The sequence below is a fragment of the Cucurbita pepo genome, chromosome 6, assembly GCF_057944985.1.
Source record: "Cucurbita pepo subsp. pepo isolate OVF chromosome 6, ASM5794498v1, whole genome shotgun sequence".
Classification (NCBI taxonomy): Eukaryota; Viridiplantae; Streptophyta; class Magnoliopsida; order Cucurbitales; family Cucurbitaceae; genus Cucurbita; species Cucurbita pepo.
The window spans coordinates 2,578,172-2,595,624 of record NC_141803.1 but is presented as its reverse complement, the minus strand read 5'-3'; the positions used below and the strand labels follow the sequence as shown (position 1 = coordinate 2,595,624).

General features: G+C 35.0%; 3 protein-coding genes and 2 non-coding genes across 5 annotated transcripts; all 5 read left to right on the top strand.

Moving 5' to 3' along the window:
• The first annotated feature begins 1,721 nt into the window (after positions 1 to 1,721).
• TRNAR-CCU (transfer RNA arginine (anticodon CCU)) lies at positions 1,722 to 1,794 on the top strand. Its single transcript has one exon. It is a non-coding gene; the product is annotated as a tRNA-Arg (tRNA).
• A 1,252-nt stretch (positions 1,795 to 3,046) lies between these two features.
• On the top strand, positions 3,047 to 3,119 carry TRNAR-CCU (transfer RNA arginine (anticodon CCU)). The gene has a single exon. It is a non-coding gene; the product is annotated as a tRNA-Arg (tRNA).
• Positions 3,120 to 3,946: 827 nt separating this feature from the next.
• LOC147792164 (uncharacterized) lies at positions 3,947 to 4,642 on the top strand. The gene has a single exon (XM_087124977.1). It carries the CDS (start codon positions 3,996 to 3,998, stop codon positions 4,467 to 4,469), a length of 474 nt encoding a protein of 157 aa, XP_086981103.1. The 5' UTR covers positions 3,947 to 3,995; the 3' UTR covers positions 4,470 to 4,642.
• A 2,007-nt stretch (positions 4,643 to 6,649) lies between these two features.
• LOC111796479 (uncharacterized) lies at positions 6,650 to 10,392 on the top strand. Its single transcript, XM_087124529.1, has 5 exons — positions 6,650 to 6,808; positions 7,216 to 7,429; positions 7,986 to 8,074; positions 9,047 to 9,160; positions 10,020 to 10,392. Exons 2-5 carry the CDS (start codon positions 7,240 to 7,242, stop codon positions 10,212 to 10,214), a joined length of 588 nt encoding a protein of 195 aa, XP_086980655.1. The 5' UTR covers positions 6,650 to 6,808; positions 7,216 to 7,239; the 3' UTR covers positions 10,215 to 10,392.
• Positions 10,393 to 12,728: 2,336 nt separating this feature from the next.
• Positions 12,729 to 17,302, top strand: LOC111797295 (O-fucosyltransferase 7). Its single transcript, XM_023680274.2, has 12 exons — positions 12,729 to 13,103; positions 13,460 to 13,558; positions 13,766 to 13,847; positions 13,968 to 14,035; positions 14,696 to 14,784; positions 14,861 to 15,041; positions 15,113 to 15,241; positions 15,361 to 15,494; positions 15,573 to 15,786; positions 16,509 to 16,693; positions 16,778 to 16,873; positions 16,959 to 17,302. The coding sequence occupies exons 1-12, from the start codon at positions 12,945 to 12,947 to the stop codon at positions 17,140 to 17,142; spliced, it is 1,620 nt and encodes a 539-aa protein (XP_023536042.2). The 5' UTR covers positions 12,729 to 12,944; the 3' UTR covers positions 17,143 to 17,302.
• Positions 17,303 to 17,453: the final 151 nt, after the last annotated feature.

Here is a 17,453-nt window from a genome sequence, read left to right as displayed (position 1 = left end):
AGAGAATGCTTCTCTTGCTGCAAAGGTATCGAAAATCTGTTAAGAATAACGACTCTCTACAATGGTATGATATTGTCCACTTTTGAGTATAAGCTTTCATGCCTATGACTATGCTTTGGGCTTCTTGAAAGACCTCATATCCATGATCAACCTCTAAATTAGCCAACGTGGGACTCACTCCCAACAATCCTCAACAATCCTCTCTTCAAACAAAGTACATCATAGAGCCTTCCTTGAGGCCTAATGTAGCCCTCAAACCGCCTCCCTTTAATCGAGGCTCGACTCCTTTCTCTGGAGTCCTCAAACAAAGTACATCTTTTGTTCGACACTTGAGTCATTTTTTACTACATCTTCGAGGCTCACACCTGACATCTGCGAATTCTATTGACATGGCGAGTTAAGGGCATGACTATTTTAAATATAACTTAGTTAAAACATATATTTAATGACTACATTTCCAAATGGATGTCAAACGATAATAGGTATAGTTGTCGTTGACTCAGCTAGAGAATCAAACCTTTGCTTGACTCGTCCTAGACATAGTTTTATTTGAGTAAACATAATCAATTATAGTTTGGCCTCCTTCGTATAATCTTTTGTTGGATTTGGGTTTGGGTTTTAGTTTTTATTTGATTTTCTTAATTTTGAATTATATCATTTCGTTATGTCCTAATACATTATTTCTTGTGTACTTGATTTTAGTTCAAAAGGCTTTCACTTCGTGCTTAATAAGTTTGGCTTAATGTTTTGAACAAAAGTTAGGTTAAGACACTTTTCGTGAGTAGAAAGTGGTAGGTTCAATTCTTATTTAGTGCAACTTTATTTATCTTTTAGCAAGGTTTTTAACATTAGTTCGTATGTCGTAGGTTCGACCTCTACCTGGGACACCTTTATATCTTGGTGCATGTGCATCTCTTCACCATTGGCGCTAGTAGCTTAGTAGATAGAGTGTCTATTTCTTGACTACAACTTCCTACTTGGCATTATTTTATTTTATTTTATTTTATTTTATTTTTGGGCGCCTTTGTATGTTGGTGTATCTCTCAACTAATGCCTTTGACCATTGGCGCTGGTAGCTTAGTGGATAGAGTGTTTGTTTCTTAGCTTAATGGATAGAGTGTTTGTTTCTTAAGTAGAATGTCATAGGTTTGACTCCTAACTAGCGCAATTTTATTTTTGGACGTCTTTGTACGTTTGTGTGATGCATCTTTCTACCACTGTCTCAACTATTGGTGCTTGTAGCTTAGTGGATAGAGCGTCTGTTTCCTAAGCAAAAAGTTGTAGATTCGACCCCTATCAGGATTGATTCAAGAACAAATTTTATTTTGATTAAGGACTCCATTATAGAATAAAGACCTAACCATTAATCGAGAGGCGATGGGAACGAGGGAACCCGTGAATACATAATATTCTATTGAAAAGGAAACCTATTAATTCATTGGGTAGGATGGCGTAAGGAACCCAAGACCAATCCATTTATTATGAGAAGTCGGTTCACGGGCTAACTAACCCGAGAACCGAAACACATATAAAAAGAGGAAATATTCGCCCGCGAACATTTCAATTTTATTAGATTTTATTGTTGGACGCCTTTGTATGTTGGTGTGGTGCATCTCTCGACCATTGGCGACAACCTTTGTATGTTGGTGTGGTGCATCTCTGGACCATTGGCGACAACCTTTGTATGTTGGTACATCTTTCGACTACTAACTCAACCATTGGCGCTTGTAGCTCAGTGGATAGAGCGTTTGTTTCCTAAGTAGAAAGTCGTAGGTTCGACCCCTACCTGGCGCGATTTTATTTTTGGACGCCTTTGTATGTTGGTGCGATGAATCTCTCGACCACTAGCTCAACAATTGGCGATTGTAGCTCAGGTTTTCTAAGTAGAAAGTTGTAGGTTCACCCCTACTTGGCTCGATTTTATTTTTGGATGCCTTTGTATGTTGGTGTAGTGCATCTCTTAGATCCATTTTATTTTTTGATGTCTTTGTACGTTGATGTAGTGCATCTCTTGACCAATGGTGTAAGGTGCTTATAGCTTAGTGGTAAAGTGTTGTTTCTTAACTAAAAAGTCATATGTTTGACCCTACCTGGTGCAATTTTATTTTTTGGACACCTTTGTATGTATGTGCATCTTTAGACCATTAACAACCTTTGTATGTTGGTGGTCGTAGGTCTGACCCCTATTTGATGCGATTTTATTTATTGTTGCTTGGTGTTTGTAGCTTAGTGGATAGAGTGTTTGTTTCTTGAGTAGAAAGTTGTAGGTTCGACCCCTACTTGGTGTGATTTTATTTTTGGATGCCTTTGTATGTTGGTGTGGTGCATCTCTCGACCATTGGCAACAACCTTTGTATGTTGGTGCATCTCTTGACCACTCTCAACAATTGGTGCTTGTAGCTCAGTGGATAGAGCGTTTGTTTCTTAAGTAGAAAGTTGTAGGTTCGGCCCCTACCTGGCGTGATTTTATTTTTTAATGTCTTTGTATATTGGTGTAATGCATCTCTTGACCGATTTTATTTTTTGATGCCTTTGTATGTTGGTGTAGTGAGTAGAAAGTCGTAGGTTTGACCCCTACTTTGCGTGACTTTATTTTTGGATGCCTTTGTATGTTGATGTGGTGCATCTCTCGACCATTGGCGAAAACTTTTGTATGTTGGTATATCTCTTGACCACTAGCTCAACCATTGGTGCTTGTAGCTCAGTGGATAGAGCGTATGTTCCTTAAGTAGAAAGTTGTAAGTTCAACCCCTACCTAGCACGATTTTATTTTTGGATCATTTTATTTTTTTTGATGCTTTGTATGTTGGTGTAGTGCAAAAAAGTACTCCCCAACAAAACCGACAATTTCCGAGTATACTCCTTAAACAAAACGATCCACTCCCCAATTATTTCCCCACTTTCCGTGTATACTCCTTACCTACAAAATACTCCACAATTATTCCCATCTCTTGACCAATGGTGCATGGTGTTTGTAGCTTATTGTTTCTTAACTCTACTTTGTGCAATTTTATTTTTTTTGGAGACCTTTGTATGCAAGTGGTTGGCGCTTGTAGCTCAGTGGATAGAGCGTCTGTTTCCTAAGCAGAAAGTCGTAGGTTCAACCCCTACCTGGCGCGCTTTACATACATCTCTCGACCATTGACAACCTTTGTATGTATTTGGCGCGATTTTATTTGTTGGTGGTTGGTGGTTGTAGCTTAGTGGATAGAGCGTCTGTTTCCTAAGCAGAAAGTCGTAGGTTCAACCTCTACCTCTATCTAGTGCGTTTTTATTTATTTTAGTTTGTGAAACATAGTGCATACTAGATAATAGTAAAAAACAAAAAACCATAACATTTTATTTATTTTTTATTTGTTATATATGCATTATTTAAAAAATAGTGTGAAATTAATAAATCACTTACCAAACAATATATTTTTAATTAGGTCAGGATAAAAGAAATACGAGAGAGGTTCAAGGACCGTGAATGGTTCGGTCAAGAATAATATATGTCTTAAGTAAAAAATATAAAAGATTTGAATCTGATGCTCGAGTTTGTGAAGCTTTTATCTTCTTAATAAATAATAAATAATAAATAATAAATAAATATTTTTGGTTGAAAAATCCAAATTCTTTTGTTGAAAAATTCCAATTCAAAGTTGTCTTTGGTCTCAAGCAAGGAAGATCAAAATCCCAAAACGGCATCGTTTCGGATGGGCTTTGAATTTCCACGCCGCCTTCACGGAAAATAAAAAACGTTTTGGTCATTTCCATTGCGGCGGAAAATGAAAAAAAGAATTCAAAAGTGGAGCCCACCTGAAAAGTATCATCCAATCAAAACGCTCCATTTGTCCACGTCATACTTTTACCGTCAAAGCCGCTCTGTTTCTGAGAAGTTCCGAAGAAGCCTCGTATGAACCCTCATGAAACTTCACTCCTCTTTTCACCAATAATACCGCGTTCTTTAAATTTCAAATTCCAATTCCTGTCAAGCACCAAAAACGACCTCCGCAATGGCGAACTTTCACAGATCCAAATCCGACTACGACGATCGCCGCCGCTGCAAACGGCATCCGAAGCACCACCAATCTCCCGGCGTTTGCTCGCTCTGTTTGGCCGAAAAGCTCTCGCAAATCGTCTCCACGACATCATCGCGTAAAGTCTCCGATTCTCTTTCTTCTTCCTGTTCCTCTTCTTATTACTCCTCTGCTTCCTCTTGTTCTTCCTGTTCTTCGCCGAATCCTCCTTACGGTAACAATACGGATCGCCGTAAGGCTTTCGTGTTTTCGGCGTCGTCGATCTTTAAAAAGAGTAGATCGATGGCGTTCGCGCCGAGATTGAGACGAGGAACAGAGAGTGATAGTGGAAAGAATAGTAACCTAGGGTTTTGGTTGAGGTTTCTTAGACGGCCGCGACGGAAGATAATGGAATTTGAAGAGGTTTTGATGCACTCGAGAACTGTCGTACAGAGGGACGTGCATGGCTGAATAGAATCCGCTCGATTCCGCTGACTTGAAGATACGCGAAGATCGTAATTTCTTCATACGTTTTTTAATTCTCTTTTTTCCTTTTTCTTCTTCAGATGCAATTCAATCGTTAGGGTTTGAGAAGATTTTGTTTCTGTATATATGTAATTAAACCATACGAATTTGCTTAGAAACCGCCTTCCATTCCATTCTTTTCCTATGATTTTTTGGATTTTTTGGATTTTTTGGATTTTTTTTTTTCGCTATATATATAAACTTTGACCTAAATAATTACTTTTTGTTAACATTTCGTTTTTTTTTTTTTAAATAATTATCGCATGCTAAACTTTTTTTGTATTTTTTAAATCTAATTTCAAAAACATCTAAAAAAAATTAATATTCTCCTCCACCAAATCAGTAAATTATTATTAAGAAATGCTACGCTACAATCAATATCATATATTAAAAAGTTAATAATAACTAAAAGAATAATTTTAATTTCTTATCCGATATGAAATATAGTTTAGCTAATTTATTAAGCATAGTTTTTAAAATTATATCAGTCAATTTTTTAATATGTTAATAACATAATAGACTTAATTAATTTATTAAACATCTTTTAAAATTTAATATCAAACTCAATCCAATGACTATACTTATAATTTAAGCTTGAATTAATTTTTTTAAAAGGTAATTTTGTTTAAACGTAAATACTATTTAGTTTTTTAATTTTTAATTATAATTATGCATAATATTTATATTAAGATGGTTTTCGTTTTAATAGAATAAATTTCAATAGTAATAAATATATTTAAATTAACGTTTATCATTTTCTCAAAAAGAAAAATAATAAAAGAAAAAACAATAAGGACTTAAATATGAATGGTTATCTCTTGTATTTGATAAAATTCATTATGAAATTAAATATATTTAAATATTTAAAATTAATATTTTAAAGTTTTATACATAAATAAATAAATAAATTTCTCTTATGAATTAAATTTTGGGTTTTATTGGCTTTATTTCTGAATATTTTATATATTAAATTTTTTTAATGCAATGTTAAGCACGAGAATTTAAACATTGGACCTTTAAAAAGATAATACAAATACATGTTAGTTATGGTTCAATTAATTAATATATTATGATTAATGTGAAATGTTATATATAATTGTATTATTTAAAAAAGTTTAAATTAAAAATAAATTAATTTTCGACATAAAAATATCTAACTTATTTTAATTTAAATTCAATGAAAACAAGGATTAGGTTTAATTATTGGAGTTTGTATTTGACACGCTCATCCAATAGATATTCAAAATATATACCATAATTTATTATACGTATTCAAGACAATAATAATTTTATTAATCTATTAAATATTGAGAATAAAAAATTATTATAATTATCGTATATTATCCATAAGATAATGTACAAATAAATTGATACCAACTTTGTTCTTTATTAGGTAAATATTGATATTTAGGGTTTCTAATGAAAAAAAATTATAAAATATTAGATAATTTTTTTGGGAGCGATCCGACTCTAAATGAAAGAGTGATAAAGTTCTTTGTTCAAATTAACAAGAGGTGCTTAGGGCTTAGGAAGTAGAGTAGGTTGAGTTTGACCGAATCACCCTAAAACTAGTATCATATTTTCTAACTCTTTCTTATTTAATTTCAAAATTATTATTGTAATTATCATATTTTTCTGGGACAAAATCTACGCCCTAATTATACAGGCATACACAAACATATATATATATAAATAATCTCCATAAAATATTTATTGGTAGGATTTTCACCTAAGGTAAAATATAATTATCTTTATTTAATTTTTGTAGTTAAATTATAAGTTTCGGGCTTGATGATAATTCATCCATAAATTTTAATATATAAAAAGTATGAAGGTTTTTCTATTTGTGCTTAAAATGTCTTAATTTTAAAATATTACGTTTATTTAATAGGCCGCAATAGATTAAAGAATTTAAAAAATGAATGAATCAAGTAAATAAAATTAAATTTAAATAACATTAAAAAATTAATTTTGTGGTCCATATATTTATGAATTTTAATATATATATATATATATAGTGAACACTATAAATTATAAAAAGAAAATATGAAGACGTATTTAAATATAAATAAATGTTCGAGAGATTATTATTATTATTATTTTTGTTTTAATATAATAAGTAGACACATGTTTAAAATTTTCAATTTCCCCTTTTCTTCTCCAAGTAAACTGCATAGGGCTCAGCTCATATCTTCTCGGTTGTGAAGCCCTCTGAATCGCAATCGCAGCTCTCTTTCGATCGCTCATCGCCCTCAATTTCATTCAGCGCTCTCAGCTGTTTCAAGGTTTGTTCTTAATAATGTGTTTGTTTTTGGCTTGCTTTGCTGATTGAATGTTTGTTCTAGATTTGTTCTACATTTGATCTTGCTTTATGTCACTCATGGTTCGAAGTGAGCAATTACGCGATGAATCTCTCTCTTTCGTTTCATATTTCTTTATGAAATTATCTCTTCAATTGTGAACTTGTTATTTTGAGATACCGAAATTCTGTACAACAGTCAAACTATAGCAGCTTCGTTGTTTGGCACACGATTAGTCCTAACTTGGTTGGAAATCTTCTCTTCGTTGAAAGTTTTAAAAAGGGGAAGAAAATGTGTTTTGTTCCTTGTTATGTGCTCACATAATGATAAGACAGACAGACAAGAAGATTACGCTTGTTATTCTACTTGCTCTTTGATAATTGGGGTTTTAGGGTTCTGCGTTTGGAGGCGGAGAGATGGAAGGTGGCGAAAACCGCCTTCTCCCAGCTGGTGCTTTGCCATTGTTCCAGGAAGGCATCGGGTTGGTTTTATCTCGTTGGTCAGCTCTTCAATTGGCAGTGGAAAACGAGTGGGGCGGTCGGGACTCTCGTTGTAAAGTCGAACTATTATGCTCTGACATTCTCACATGGTTTACTCAGAACAAAGGTAATTTTGGCCCTTTCCACTTGGGTAATCTTTTACCTTCCTTCGTGCATTGTTCCTCTTTCTGCAGTTTCTCAGGTCCAGTAGTGTTGTTTATTGCAAGCAATTAAATATTTATTTGTTGTAACTTTGTGAAGAAGCAGTTTGTATAATCATAGAAAGGGAAATTCATTTAGTGGCTTCATAAGCGTTTTAAAATGTTCACAGAGGCGCGTGCCTAGGCATGGCCCCGACGTCTTGCTTCAAAGAAGTAAGGCTCCCCCAAAGAAAGAAACTCATGAATATTGTTAAAAAGCATTCTGAAATAAACTTAAATTTTTCATCATCTTATTATATGTAATGTTTTTTTTTTCTTTGTATATAAAAAAAATTATATGTATATATCTTTTGTTTGGTAAAAAAAAAATCCAGAAATATAGTTTCTAGCTTGTATTTTCTCTGATATTCACTTTGGTCGTAGTGGAACTTGATACCATGTAAGCAAGACGTTTATAGTTCCACATTAGAATACTTCATTTTTTTATTTTGATCTGAGAGAGTTATAGTTTTTATCTTGCAGAGCCACTATATATTGATGATTTAGAAATGATTCTTGATGAAGCTTTGCTTTCGTTGAATACTCAGGTTGATGATGGTAGCATTGAGGAGGTATATTTTATACCCTTCTCAATTCTTGTTAGTCTTTGTGGAAAGCCCTTTTCCTCATACTTCAGATCTAGTTAATTCAATCTTTTTTGCTTGAGTCTAGTTGAAATTCATTTTCTTAATCAAATAAATTTATTGTATATTGAGTTTGGTTATTTACAAATGACTTACTACTGTTGATGGATATTTTTTCTACCCAAATTGGCTCCGGTTGGTTCTCGTTAGAATGGAGTTCTTAAGAGAGATTATGAAATATTTGCCTCCACCTCTTAGTCTCATTGCACAATGCTTATGGTTGGAATCCATAGAGATGTTATTGAACTTGTAGCTATTCATTGCTTTGGTTGTGACTTCTGAAGATATTGATCGGTAGATGGTGGTGATTTTATGATACCTTCGTAGTGAAACCTTATGTAGTTCATTAATTTTGAATCTAACAACTTGTTACATCTACGTTAAAAGTGAATTTCTTTTCTTTGGAATCATTTTCAATTTTTGCCAGAACTAACTGGAAAAATACTTGAGAAGTTCATGATTTCAAATACATTTGTCCGGTTGCATTATTTACCAGTTCAACATTGTGAGATCCCACATCGGTTGGGGAGGAGAACGAAACATTCTTTATACGGGTGTAGAAACCTCTTCCTAGCAGACGCGTTGTAAAAATCTTAAGGGGAAGCCTGAAAGGGAAAGTCCAAAGATGACAATATCTATTAGCAGTGAGCTTGGGCTGTTACACACGTTCTCCTTTATTATAGTTCTTGGTTGAAGTAGAAGAATAAGATACAAAATAGAAACAGATGGAGAAAAAAGAGGATGGGGGTAAAAGTTGAGTGAGGTCAATGATGTATTATCTTGTGTTTAAAATCACTTCTGAAAAGTGAAATGTGTTCCTATCTTGTAGCTCCTTCAAGAATTGAGTCGTTACTCTTATTAATGGATTTTTGTTTCTTGTGTTTCTTCCTAATAATGCAGGTAGCTGAAAGATTGATTGTCATGCATGAGGAATGTCTGGATGGTAACTTTAGCTCTATCGAGAAGTTAAGGCAATCCCCTCTTCCTCAAGTTGCTCGTTCTCACGTTAGTCAGGTAACATGAATGTTTGTCCTAAACCGTTTCGTTTTTTCATAGGTTCACTTTTGAAGTCAAAAGTATATGTTAAAAAGGAACTTAATGTCCAGTAGTGTTATTCCTTGGTCTACATTGCCGTAACTTATGGCCAAAAGAGGCAGTCTAGATGGAGAAAATGACGAAGATGGTAAAGAGAGGGCATGGAAGAAATTGGTGGTAGAAAAATGTAGTGGAGCTAAGAGAGGAATGTGAATGAGTGTAAGCTTCGTGACCCGAACTTGATTGACTAGATGTGGGTTTTGGGACTTCAGCTTGGGCGCGGGACTGTTTAAATGGCAAAGAACCCCTTAGTCGCCGAGTCTAGTTACTGTCTTTTTCCAAGTACTTTCGAATGCAAGGTGCCGGTTTCTGTCTTCTTTGTTAGACTGGAGGCCCTTCATCTAGCATGCTCTCTTTTGTGGGCTTGTTCGTTTTTCTTTCATATATATTCTTTTCAATGAAATTCAGTCTCTTATCGAAAAATAATAATGACTCGTGGAATAAGAACTTGCTGAAGAAATTTTGTGACAGTCCAAGGCCACCACTAGCAAATATTGTCCATTTTCACCCATTATGTATCGCCATCAGCCTTACGATTTTAAAACACGTTTGCTAGGGAGAGGTTTCCATACCCTTATTAGGAATGTTTCGTTCCCCTCTCCAACCGATGTGGGATCTCACATATTAAAACTGCCACCAACGCAGTTTTCGGCATCAGCTCATTATGGGTCAATCATAATTGCATCTTTGAGAAAATGTCATTCATACTACAAAACAAACAAAACATTTGCTTCTTATATAGAATATCTTCTAATCTTGACATTGATGAATTTTAAAGGTTATGAGCGATGATGATGAAGAAGAAGATGAAGAAGAGGGTGCTGATGTTGTTGTTGGAAATGGAAGGAGGGATATGATGGTGGATGCCACACAACCCAGGCCTGTCAATCAGCCCACTCCAGAGGCCACAGCAGAAGCCGAAGATGGATGGGTGCAAGTCACATCAAGAAGAAGTAGGGGTACAAGAAATTAGTAAGAACCCTACTTTTAATTATCTATCTCTACTTAATTCATTTACCCTTTTTTTTGTACTGGGCACTGGCCATCAATTTTGTTTCGTCCCAAAATATACAAAATGTTAGAATCCAGCTTGTGGGAGAGCTCACTGTGGGATGGTATGCCATTGCTTTCTTTAAGTATCATATTTATCCCCCATGCCTTCTGGTTACTCCATTATATACCATAGGTGGTACAGGTATGGTAGTAAGATAGAGTCTGCCTTTTGAACACCCGTATCTAAAGATTTATATCTTAACTAGTTGAGCTATACTTAATTTGGTATGTGATAGATATACACGAAGAACACCACATGATTAGAGGATGTCGATCCAAACTTGGTTGAATGCCAACGTTTCTTGGTAAGTGAATTGTGGTAATACCTTTTGAACACTGTCTTTAAAGATACATATCTTAACCAGTTGAGTTATACTTAATTTAGTCTGTGATGGAGAAACACGAAGTACACTTCATGATTAGAGGATGTGTTGATCCAAACGTGGTTGAATGCCAATGTTTCTTGGTAAGTGAATTGTGGTAATATCTTTTGAACACTTGTCTCTAAAGGTACATATCTTAACTAGTTGAGCTATGTTTAATTTAGTATGCGATAGAAAAATACGAAGAACACCTTATGATTAGAGGACGTTTATCCCGCGTTTCTTGAGATGCAAATCTTAAACAAATGGGAAGGTAGAAGAGGAAAGCGACCCATCCAACTTATTATCGTGCTCGACTTCGGTGGGCCGACCAAGGTATGTGTATGATAAATTTTGGTTTGAATAGGCATTTAATTAGTCACCCACACCCATATTGTAATGATTTTGAGGGAAGAAAGCTAGTTTGTGGATTTAATTGCCCCAACATTTTTCTATTGAAATTGGACCCATTCCACCACCCAACAACAAGCCCCTGTGTTTAATTAATTATATAATTATAAATAATTAAGAAAATTCAGTGTCGGTCTTGACTTCGAATAATTCAATTCTGTTCCGTATTGACTACGTTCACTTAGACCACTAAATATATTTAATTACTCACTTCACTTTAATTACCCATTATTATTATATATATATATATATTATATTTATATAATGCACTAAAGTCATTAAAATTAGCTTAGCTTCCGTCCGACACGTCGTTTTGCAAAACCTGACAACTACGCAAACGCACGTGTAACACGAGGGAATTACAAAAGAACAGAAGGCTGCCCAGGGCCCACTCGATTTCACCAAAAGTAACAAGGATCGTGTGCCACGTGGTGTACGATGATACGCTGAAAGCTTCTTTTCTAATCAATAATTATAGCGTAAAGTTCCCAACTCGAAAATTATAATTTTATATTAAAAAAAAAAGAAGAAATTCGGACTTTATTTATTCTTCGTTCATCACGAACAAAAGTTAAATGAGTCGAGAGTCCATACGAGTAACCTGAATAGTGTTCACAACCTATCTCCCTATTTAAGTTGACTTTTTTTTATTGGTCAACTCGCGAACCAAAAGTCAACCAACCTATCTCCCTAATTAAGTTGACTTTATTTTTTTGATTGGTCACGAACCAAAAGTCAATCAAACAAATATTGATTTTTCAATAATTAGTTCGAGATAGTCTAATTATCAGATCATATGAACACTCTTATATAATATTAATAAATAAATAAATAAATATATATTGACAAACTATTCCAAGTCAATGAGAAAAATCAATACCTGACCTAAGAAGCACGTCAGAAGTCTACTGTTTCCAATAACACAAACAAGTTAAGCACAAAAGCTTTTTAATTTCTATTTTTAATTTTTAAATTTTCAGATCACAAAAAAAAAAAAAAAAAAAAAAAAAAAAAAAGTAAGATCCAGCTTTTATTTATTATTTATTTATTAAAAAAAGCCAAGAAAGGAGAAGACGACAGGATGATGATTACGTGACTTTAAAAATATGTCAGGTATTTACATTTTCCCTAAATTTAAATTAAATTAAGTTTAATTTAATTTTTAAAAATTAAATTTTCTAATAAATACAAAATACAAAATTGAACCGGAATAAACGTGAACCGAACCGAACCGGGAATGGGAATGGGTTTTGGGTCATAAATAAGGGCACATGTGGGGGGTTAAATGTATAAATTTACGCACTCACGCCCATGCACGTCTCCCAATGTGCTGCATTGGGATCCAAGCTTTGGACTTTTTACCCCCTCAAATTTATTACTATTCCTATTTTTTTTACCCTACCTATACTTTTTACTATTAATTTATTACTCTATTTATTAATATGATGAAAATAAATTTTAACCGCTTGTTTGGTTTTTTTTTTTTTTTTCAGAATTATTAGAATTATTTTAATTTATCTATGTAAAAGGAAATTCTTGGAAATTCCACGTGGAAATTATTTCCCATTTATTTTGTTTTTTTAACAAGTGGGACCCACTGGTGGTATTTTTTTTTTTTTTTAAATTTTAATTTAATTCGTATAAATTACTCCCCTGCAAATGCTAACGAGAAAATAGTCAGAAAACCGCCCGAAAGAGAGTGGCAAAGTGTAAAGAAAGGGAAGAACAAAAAATCATCCCAAATTCAAAACCTCCCCGCTTCCCCCGAGCTTTTTCCCTCTAAAATGCTTGGCCGCCATTGTTTCAGCGATTGAGCTTCAGGAAGAGAGAGCGTGAGAGTCGTCTTCTCCAACGTTTCAGTTTGTAGAGATTGAGAGATGCAGAGGCCGCGGCGGAGAGCGGTGTTGGTCATGAGGAAGCTTCTAACGTGTACTATGTGCTCAATGGCGTTAGTTGCTGTGTTATCTGTTCCTGTCCAGATCTTTCCTTCATCCAGAGACGTTCCGATCTTCTCTCGATCTTACAGACTCCCTACGGTGATCATCAACCTCCAATTCATCTCGCATGTTCTTTCTTTTCTGTTTATTCTCTTGCAGCGGTTTTTGTTCTTTTTGGCTGTTTGTTTCAGTCGCGATCTTGTTCTTTCTGTTAATTTTATCTTCTTGTCACTGTTTTCTGCCTATGCGTGGTTTATTATTACTGTTTGAACTACTCTTCATACTTTTCAGAAATCGAAATCAACTTTATTTGTTCGTACTCGATTTCTTTACTTCAGTACTTTTTCTTGCTTCGTACTCTTTCTTCGTAAATGGTCAGGCAGATTGTGTGGTTGAAACGTTGTTTTGATTGATACTTCTTTTAGCTTTCTTTAAGTTTTTTTTCATTTCTGTAGCAAGGTGAATTAAGACTTCGGAGACCGGTTCCAGAGCAAAGCTTGACACAAGAGCTTGCACCGCTTCGTTGGTCGAAAGCTCATCGTCTTTTTCACAAGGTAAAAACTATATAGTCATGCTTCATTCCATCAATGGAGCGGCATTTTGTTTTATTTTCCTGTTTTTCTTGACGCCTTGCCCAATAGAGGACTGGACGATTGCTTCACTTGTTTTGCTACCTTGCAATGGATGTAGATATCATACCAATGCGAAGTAGTTATGCCTTTTAACTTCTTTAGACCTGAAAGTTGGCTTGTGGCAACCAGACCTCAGCTTTGGACGCTCTTTGGAATCCTCCTCCAAATCGTGATTTCTTTCCCTGCACTGCGCCTAGTCTTAATTACTCATGTAAGGCAGCTCGGAATCGCTATTTGTTTCTCTTCATGAAATAAAATACTATTGTGCACTTACACTAATATATGCTTGTTATTGTTGTTAATGTTATTGCCTTGTTTTGGGGATTCTCAGCTCCTGGAAAGTCGAGAGGTTACCTTCTTGTTCATGCGAATGGAGGGCTTAATCAAATGCGCGCAGGGGTTTGTAATCTCTCTTTGTACCTTCTTCCTCATTCTCCTCGCATGATCTGGCCCGTGTCTGTATGAATAAGATTTTTTTAAATTAGGTCCATTAATGATGGATGAGCATGTGATTTTGTTAAATTTGATTCTAGGAGAAAATGTCGATTAAATGCTTGTGATGTAAGATAAACGTGTTTGGTTGAAACAGCAGGGGAATACTTAAGCGTTCCTACTTATGATGACTAACAAACATCTAATTATACACTCTAAGATATAAAGTCACAAAAAATTTCTTGGAGCCACAAAATAGCAATACATTTGAGAGAAATTTGGTAAATGGGAGAAACCCCTCGTTGGATGGGAGGACATGAAATGATTATAGGGGGAATATTAGAAAAATCCCAGTAACGAGATCAGTTTGTGAGATTAAAATTTATAATCTCATGAATTTTCTAAAAAGTCACGAGTATGTGCTAGTACTGCATTTCTATCTCAGAGAGAGAGATTTGAGTTAGTATAATCCAATAAGTTAGTTCACTGAGGTACGTAAGCAGTAGTTGCAGTCTCTGTTTTCACATCGTATATCTTAAGCTTTGGTGAATAATATTATGTACCCATTAAACAAAATACAGTGTACACTTTTTGAGACTAAGATTGTTTCTCATTCTTAAATTGCAGATATGTGACATGGTTGCTATAGCACGTATAATTAATGCAACCCTTGTGATTCCAGAACTTGACAAACATTCATTTTGGAAAGACTCTAGGTAGATTTCTTTCATCTCTAGTTCGTCTTTTGTTTTTTGTCTGAAATTTTACAATTTATGTGTGTTTGTTATGCAGCAAATTCTCGGATATTTTTGATGAAGACCATTTTATTAATTCTCTTTCCAATGATGTTAAAGTCATCAAGAAGCTTCCTAAGGAGTTTTCATCCATTACAAGAGCAGTTAAGCATTTCAGAAGCTGGTCTGGCGTTGATTACTACCGGGATGAGATAGCTAGCATGTGGAAAGACTATCCGGTAGTGTAACAAAGTCCCCACGAACCTTTTCTCAACAATTACAAATGCTAATTTCTAATTTTCCCCCACAGGTTATTCGAGCTGCAAAGTCGGATTCTCGCTTAGCAAATAACAACCTTCCATCTGACATACAGAAGCTGCGATGCCGTGCTTGTTATGAAGCATTGCGGTTTGCACCTAAAATTGAAGCTATGGGAAAGGTTGACTAACAGGCCTTAGTTTCTTTTGCCTTCTCTTTTTCTTCCCTCTAGGGAGAAATGAATTTGTAACTTCTGTTCTCAAATATTTCCTGTAAATTAATGGATCTCATTTGTCATAGCTTTTGGTGGATCGTATGAGGTCTTATGGTCCTTACATTGCTTTACATTTGCGGTATGAGAAGGATATGCTCTCATTCAGTGGATGCACACATGATTTGTCTCCGGCCGAAGCTGACGAGCTAAGGATGATTAGGTACGGAGGATCTAGCAGGACTCAATATAGTTTCTGACTGTCTGATACCTAACATTTGGTTATAAATTAAACTTTCAGGGAGAACACATCTTACTGGAAAGTAAAAAACATCGATCCGAAGGAACAAAGATCCAAGGGGCGTTGCCCCCTTACTCCAAAAGAGGTTGGAATTTTTCTGAACGCTCTTGGATATCCATCGAGTACTCCTATATACATAGCTTCAGGTGACATATATGGGGGTGAATCTCACATGTCGAATCTCCAATCGCGGTATCCCTTGTTAATGAGGAAGGTATACCACACTGTTAGATACTTTTCACTTCTTGTATTATTATCTTTAGATGAAGGCCTTATTTAGAATGAGATTGGAATGCCTTCTGAAAAAGTGTTTTAAAGTGAGTGTTTCTTCTACAAGCACTAATTGAGTGCTTGTCCCAAAAGCATTTTTAAGGATTCTTTTACAAAAAATTTAGTAGTTTCAAAATCACTACCTCTTCGTGTGAGATCACACATTGGTTTGAGAGGAGAACGAAACATTACTTATAAGGATTTATAAGTGTGTAAAAACCTCTCCCTAGTAGATATGTTTTACAACCGTGAGGCTGACGACGACATGCAACGGGCCAAAGCGGACAATATTTGCTAGCGGTGGGCTAGACTGTTACAAATAGTATTAGAGTCAAACATCGGGCGGTGTGAAGGAGGTGGATTGTGAGATCTCACATCGGTTGGAGAGGAGAACAAAACATTCCTTATAAGGGTGTAGAAACCTCTTCCTAGCAGACGTGTTTTAAAACTGTGAGGCTGATGGCGATACGTAACGGGTCAAAGCGGACAATATCTGCTAGTGATGGGCTTTGACTGTTACACTTCCACTCTTGCAAAGTACCCACCCTTAAGCTAGGAAACCATAGGGGCATTGATCAAATTCAGTCACCACATGCTATGAAATAAACTATAGAAATTGTTATATCAATAGATATTGTGCAAATGACATTGTTATCTATTATTCAGGAATTATTGGCATCCTCTGAGGAGCTCGAACCTTTTGTCCATCATGCATCTCAAATGGCTGCACTGGACTACATTGTATCTGTTGAAAGTTATGTATTTATATCATCATATTCCGGGAACATGGCTCGGGCAGTTGAAGGCCACCGCCGTTTCCTCGGACATAGGAGGACAATATCACCAGACAGGCAAGGCTTTTGGTAGATATAAATTTGAATCCATTTGTGCACATTTCATGAAATGGTTTTGAACTTTTAAACTTTACCAAACAGGAAAGCCCTTGTTCAGCTGTTTGACAAGCTTGAACAAGGAACCATGAAAGAAGGGGATAACTTAGCCACCCGAATCATTGAACTGCATAAGCAAAGGTACATTTCTGCGACAAATCCTAGGAAAAACATTTGTTTAATATTTGATTTGATTGAAGAAAAGGCAAACAATTATTTTGTGCAGGCAAGGATCTGCAAGGAAGAGAAAAGGCCCAATTTCAGGTACTAGAGGAATGGATAGGTTCCGTTCAGAAGAAGCCTTTTATGTTAATCCTTTGCCGGATTGTTTATGTCAGAGACAACAATCAAATTCATTGCAAGATAAAAAAAAAAAAGAAAAGTATATATTAATTGACAAAAAATTGTAGTTTTTGATGTGTTGGTGTGTGTCAACGGAGAGGCTAAATTAGGTTTGTTACCGCTACGTTTTCCTGGTGAGAGAGATACTGCTTCAGGTTCAGGAGAATAATGCAACTTTCCCGTTGCCTTGTAATTTACATAATCAATAAACTCCACGAGTTTTGCTCATTTTATTTTGAGCTTTTACATATATATATATATATATGTATATATATATATATATATATTATATATGTATGTATTGAAATGAATCTAATACTTAAATTTGTCGGAATTAATTATCCTAGTTTAAATTAGAGACATTGGAATATATCTCAGA

Bases quoted from the DNA above. Each gene is read 5' to 3' on its own strand.
- LOC111796479 (XM_087124529.1), top strand. From the start codon at position 7,240: ATGGAAGGTGGCGAAAACCGCCTTCTCCCAGCTGGTGCTTTGCCATTG. The intron at 7,430-7,985 runs GTAATTTTGGCC...TTTATCTTGCAG, and splicing joins ATGGTTTACTCAGAACAAAG to AGCCACTATATATTGATGAT. The intron at 9,161-10,019 runs GTAACATGAATG...TGAATTTTAAAG, and splicing joins CTCGTTCTCACGTTAGTCAG to GTTATGAGCGATGATGATGA.
- LOC147792164 (XM_087124977.1), top strand. From the start codon at position 3,996: ATGGCGAACTTTCACAGATCCAAATCCGACTACGACGATCGCCGCCGC.
- LOC111797295 (XM_023680274.2), top strand. From the start codon at position 12,945: ATGCAGAGGCCGCGGCGGAGAGCGGTGTTGGTCATGAGGAAGCTTCTA. The intron at 13,848-13,967 runs GTAAGGCAGCTC...GGGGATTCTCAG, and splicing joins GCCTAGTCTTAATTACTCAT to CTCCTGGAAAGTCGAGAGGT. The intron at 14,036-14,695 runs GTTTGTAATCTC...CTTAAATTGCAG, and splicing joins TTAATCAAATGCGCGCAGGG to ATATGTGACATGGTTGCTAT.